The 6,022-nt window shown below is 40.7% G+C and overlaps 1 protein-coding gene across 1 annotated transcript; it reads left to right on the top strand.

Moving 5' to 3' along the window:
- Positions 1-1,233: 1,233 nt before the first annotated feature.
- zdhhc24 (zinc finger DHHC-type containing 24) lies at positions 1,234-4,600 on the top strand. The gene is made up of 3 exons (XM_035669792.1): positions 1,234-1,977; positions 2,756-3,033; positions 3,175-4,600. The coding sequence occupies exons 1-3, from the start codon at positions 1,673-1,675 to the stop codon at positions 3,465-3,467; spliced, it is 876 nt and encodes a 291-aa protein (XP_035525685.1). The 5' UTR covers positions 1,234-1,672; the 3' UTR covers positions 3,468-4,600.
- Positions 4,601-6,022: the final 1,422 nt, after the last annotated feature.

The raw sequence follows: 6,022 nt of genomic DNA, 5'->3' as shown, positions 1-6,022 counted from the left end.
CACACACACACACACAGAGTCAAAGAAACATTACACAAACATACACAATGACACACAGTGCAAGCATCTAGTCTGTGTACTTACAGATGTTGATGACTCTGACGAGTTGAGTCAGCTTGTAACAGCATTGGCCTGTTGACACTGTAGGAGAAAAGAAAGAGGGCATCATAATACAGCATCATAGTAACCCATGACACACACACACACACACTCATACACAATCCCATGAATCTATCTATCTATCTATCTATAACCTTTGCTATGAGTACATTCTGTAACTGGGCTGTGTAAATTAAGTTGTATTATGGTTTTTTGTTTTGGAATGATCATTATTGTATTTACGGAATACATTTTAAAGAAATGAAAGACACTAACATGGCAGAATTCAAGGATCTCACCTCTTCTTTAGACCGCGCTCTCTTTGTTTTGTAAAAGTGTTTCTTTCCATGCTGGTGAGATGCCCAAGAGACAGTAAATTCTCCTTCGGTGCAGCCATGACTGCAGGCGATCAGTGGATGCAGAGATTATCAGGGATTAAGGTCTGTGCTTTGGGAGGAGGAGGGACCAGAGACATGCTGCCAATCCACACATGGGGATGGTACTGGCGTTAAACAGTAGTAAGAGCTTTTTTAATGCCACATAGGTAACCAAGTTAACACGTACATATAGGTCTGAAAACCACTAACATGGTGCTGTATTGCAACATATTAAAAACTAATGTCTACCTACAGTCCTGCCATCTGAGGATATTTACTTTATGTAATGAAATACAACTTAATATGCAACTTTTAATAATGTATCTATTTTACAGAGCTTCTTTTCTCAACAACATAGTTGAATCATATATTGCAAGTTATTAATATTATACTTTATATATATTTCATCTTTCACAGCTCTACCTATAGGCTATCTGATACCTAGATCAAGTGTGTTCAGATAATATGGAGCTACTCAGGTGTGGGCAGCGCTGGAAATTGCAGGGACTATTAAGAACCACATGTGGGGATCTCTTGCCTTTAAAGGTTTGCATTCACCTACACTTGAGAAATGACAATACAGACAGACAACTTACATATTTAAAGATTACCAGAGAGGTTATTTTAATATGGAAAAATGCTATTTATTTATGGCATCAAGGAAAGGGTGGGGGGAAAGATTCAGGAGGGGATGGATCTTAACAGAAATGTGGTAGCAATTAAGATCCTCGGAAAAGAGATGTTTCCACCAACTTTTTTTAGAGTGGAGAAGATGAATTTAGCATAAATATGTACAAATAAAAAGACAAAATACTAATGTTCCAACAATGTAACACAAAAGTACAACAGCTTTATGAATCTGTATTGTGACAGGGGCACACGGTAGCTCATGTTACAGGCGGAACCACAGTATGTTGTTGCACTACGGATGTATTTTCATGTAACATTAGGTAGCAGAGATTCCGTCCAGTATTACAGACCGAGGTAGAGAGAGGGGGCAAGAGAAATCAACACAGCCGCGTTTCAACTCTCACATTAACACATGAGTTTGTCCCGAGGATACAGCAGCTCTCACTGATATAATGCGGCGGATTTAAACCCGCGGAGAGAAACAGAAACAGAAACACCGTGCGTCCGTTAAACCAGTCCTTCCAGTGAGCCCAGTGACTCAAACATCACGGAGACGGGCAGGAAACATGACGAGTTTTGCCAGTAAAGTGTTCTGCAGGGCGGAGAAGCTGTGCCACCACCTCCCCGTGGTCCTCAACACCTTCCTGGTCTTCTCCATCACCGGGGAGGTGAGCTACCTGGTGCTGGTCGAGGCTCCGCTGGAGGCGGACCAGAAGAAGACGGTGTGGTCCGCCTGGTGGAAAGCCGTCCACCTGCTGGCGCAGTACTTCATGCTGGGAAACATCTGCTGGAACGCCCTGCTCTTCCTCAGGACCAGCCCCAGCATCAAGGGGGTGTTCCTGGGAGGAGAGGGCATGGGCCAGGGCTGGAGGTAAGGAAGTGGCGGCTCTGCTATTACAGATTGATTTGGACTACTACAGTTACTACAGGACACTGTGCGGACTAAAGTATGGGGACACCCCTGTCCAGATGTTTATGAGTACTTTTGGTCTGGGTCTGTTTTTCGTGGTTTGTTGGGCGGTTTGTTCCAGTTAATATAACTTTTCACCATACAATGATTATTTTTGTGTGATTTTTAGGCACCAAGACAAATTCCTTGTATATGTAAAAACTTACTTGGCAATAAACCCAATTCTGATTGATATTGATATGATCTTGGCAACCATGGCTGTTTCCCGTCTGTGCTGGGAGAAATGTACGAATCTCTTTAGTAAAGTGGTTTTGGACTATCTCAATGAGCCAGTATTGGGATTAACCCATCATAAACCTGAGCATACTACTGAAATGTCCATACAGAGAATATGTAAATATTAGGGGGAAAAGGCAGGAAATGAAAAACATTATGTTACATATATGTTGGAAGGAAATACAACTTTTCTTAACAGCTAAAATAGCTGATCAGCAGTAGAGTTTAATGTATAAGATGTGACACTAAGGACCTTACATTATTAGATTAACTACAGCAAAGGAACCTAATTATCATTGCAGATTTAAAGATAGATTTAACACTTGTTATAAGAATGGTCACAGGCTTGTTTCAGTTACATTAAATTAATTCATAGCTCAGTAGCCTTTTACTTGAAATGTTATTTAGTAAGACCTCTGACCATAAATAATAGTATTTTCTTTTCTTTTTTCTCCCCACACAGGTACTGTTATACATGCGAGACACACACTCCTCCCCGCTGCTCCCACTGCTATGACTGCAAAGTGTGTGTGCTGCGGCGAGATCACCACTGCGTCTTTTTTGGCCAGTGTGTGGGCTTCCGTAACTACCGCTTCTTCCTGAGCTGCCTGTTGTTCATGTGGTCTGGGCTCCTGTACGCCACTCTGATGAATGCAGAGGTCTTTATTGTCATACTGAAGGAGGGGTTGACTATGCACAGCATCCTGCTGCTGCTCATACCCTGGATCATGCTGGTTTCAGGTAAGATCTGTAAGATTTGTCCCATATTGGATTGTCCCACTTCGTGTAGCTGTGGTACTTCTTTTCTATGTAAAGATCTATTTCACAGAAAAAAACAGCTGGCTGTGATTTAATCAGTGCTTCTGTTCCTTCTCTCTCCAGGCCAGGTCTCAGCACGTGCCTTTGCCTTTGCCTTCATCGCCGACACATGCGTGGTGGGTTTCCTGCTGGTGTCCGCTTTCTTCTTCTTCCATGTCTTCCTGATGATTAGGGGACAGACCACCAGGGAGTGGTACTCGACCCGCCGGCCCTACAACCTTGGGCTCCTGGGCAACCTGCGTCACACTCTGGGCATTCGCTGGTACCTCTGCTGGCTCTGCCCACTCATCCCATCACCTCTACCTGGAGATGGGATAAACTTCCAGGTCACAGGGTCGCTGGAACCCACCCGGTAACAGCTGAAAGTCTGAATATTAACAGGCTGTGTGTCTTTACATTCGTGGTGATGGTTAATGTCCTCAGGAGCAGCAACTGGGAAGATCACCTCAGTTTTGAAGATGTAGATTGGGATGGGAAGAAGCAGGAATAGTGTGTGGTGGTTTAAGATGTTACTGGGGAAAACTGCGTACCAGTATATTCTCCAGTAAACCTGTGCTGAGACTAAGAAACGATATATCTTCTTTGGAAGGTACATCAAGCTAAAGGTAATCTGTACACTCATTGAGGCTGGCCTCCGAATATTAACACAGAAATTAGCAGCGTTCCTTGGGAACACTGAGCACTGAACATGTATTTAAACAACACTTAAATAAGAATGTATGTTATCGATCTTGAACAATCTATCATTTTAAATGCTTTTTAACAAGCACTCGCCATTACTGACTATGATTCCTGGGTAGTCACCCTTCTAGGAGTCGTAACTACTTAAATTAGCCTTTGTTATACTGTTTAATTTGCCCAAATCTGAAGGTCACACAAGGATTATAAAATACACAATCATTAGACTCCTATCTGCTGTTGTGCGTTAGCTGCTAGGATCATTATATGCTTGTGCTTTCCCTTTGTCTACGTCCACTGCTCAGCTCCAGCTGATTTTACACTGAGCTGTTTACTGATTATTGTCGTGGGGCATTTAGAGCATCGAGAGGGGGTTCACAATGATGTCTTAACATCTCCAGGACAACATATGTGTAAGAAAAACCAGAAATTGTACTTGGTGTGAAATATATAGTGTTGCAGTTGTTTACAAAGTAATGTAAGGTCCACCTGTGGAGGGCATGTGTGAACTTTCCCCGTGTTTCCCACTACATTGTCCACATTACAGCTACTACGGGACTACAAACCAAACCTACAGTGTAACATGATGTGTACTGACTCAAGCAACTACAGTGTCCAAATTCCCTACTACATACTAATTGTACACAGTATTGGATGCTAATGTTAATAGCATCCTGTTTTGGTTAGTATAAACAATATTGACACACTTGACTGTTTTTTTTACAATACTTTTGATACGATATTTGCACTGTCAGAGACGTCAATCAAACTGTGACTTTGCAGTGTTACTGTCAATTAAAATTAACAAAGAGAAAAACAAAATGTTTTTCCAAAACATGTATGATTCATTATTTGTTGCTTTGATTTAGTGTGTAGTGTGGATTTTGGGACACATGTCTTAGCACTTGTTTACACATTACAATCCCTTTCACCCTCTTTGTGCACTTTTGCTTGTGTCATTTTTATTCTCCTGGCCTTAAAATGTAGTGAAAATGACAAGCCTTTGTTCTGGCAGGTGCTCTTTTGGCTCCTTGTGCCACAGCCAAAAATATTCTGTGTAATAAATATTGTTAATTGTTATAAACGCATGTATGCTTAGCTACTTTCTTTTTGTGCTATTTCACATGGGTCACACCATTTGAGGTTTGTTTTTTGCCATTTGATTTGTGCTTCAATAAACTGTGTCAAGGGAACCATTGAAACGTGTTTCATTTTATTATCATTATTTATACTTTTGAAGTTAAAATAGTTGTTTTAATAGTATAATGCGGATTGTTTTTGCAGTTCAGATAATCGGTTTGAAGCCGGTTTGTGTTCAGCGGTTAGTTTATAAACCGTCGCTGTTGTTGCCAGGTGACGGTTCCTGGGCTTGTTATGGCGGCCGGAACTAACATTACAATTTAACGACCATAATAACATCATTAGTGTGGGTTTACTCGCTGGTAACGCATTTTTTGTGGTCCATTTTAGAGCGGATATCGGTGTAAAAGATTAACGCTGGCGGTTTTTGCTTGTAGGTAGTTAATTAGGTGAATTTTTGGTCGACTTGAGGTTTGTCTAGCCTAAGCTTTACTGTGAGATATTAACTAATGGTAGCGTAACACAGCAAGAGCGTCAACAAGTCTCCCTGTTAATGTGTCTAACACTTAAACTATGGGAATTTAAAATTGTAGCTGTCTAACCAGCTTATGTTGAGGTTAGAGCGGTTCTTTTAAAAATCTAGCTTTAGCTAAATTAGATAATCTTGGCAATGACACGAAGCATATTAGTTAACGTTAGCTAACTTTACTTTTAAAATAACCTCATAAAATGAATGAAATTCTGCTTATCAGCTAATGTTATATCTGCATTAGCCATGCCACATTTATTGGCTTTCATAGATGCAGATATTGCAGAAAAGGGCGGTTAACGTTGACTTTTACTTGAGAAAAAAAAAATATATATTGTTGCAGGTCTCATTATGTTTGTATAGTTAACGCTATATGCTTTATGGGAGTTTTTAAAGAATGAATGTATGTTATACCAGTTAGATAAGTGAACTGGATCAGTAAATCTAGTCTAAAATATATATAAAAAGCTGTGTGTTGTTCCTCATTTAGGTGGACTGTGTATCCATCAGAAGCACCAGGGAGGAGTAAACCAGCAGGATGGACATCACAGAGGAAAATATGTGAGTGAAGGTCCCTGAACACACCCACACACACACATACTGTTAGCAGCAATATATGAATGT

The sequence above is a fragment of the Morone saxatilis genome, unplaced genomic scaffold (genome assembly GCF_004916995.1).
Source record: "Morone saxatilis isolate NCDOM2014 unplaced genomic scaffold, NCSU_SB_2.0 Contig22, whole genome shotgun sequence".
In the NCBI taxonomy this organism is placed as follows: domain Eukaryota; kingdom Metazoa; phylum Chordata; class Actinopteri; family Moronidae; genus Morone; species Morone saxatilis.
Note: the sequence above shows the minus strand (reverse complement) of the source record. Positions and strands in the feature narration are given on the sequence as shown.

Excerpts from the sequence above, each read along its gene's own strand:
- zdhhc24 (XM_035669792.1), top strand. The coding sequence starts at position 1,673 with ATGACGAGTTTTGCCAGTAAAGTGTTCTGCAGGGCGGAGAAGCTGTGC. Across the intron at positions 1,978-2,755 it reads GGCATGGGCCAGGGCTGGAG|GTACTGTTATACATGCGAGA; the intron begins GTAAGGAAGTGG and ends CTCCCCACACAG. Across the intron at positions 3,034-3,174 it reads CTGGATCATGCTGGTTTCAG|GCCAGGTCTCAGCACGTGCC; the intron begins GTAAGATCTGTA and ends TTCTCTCTCCAG.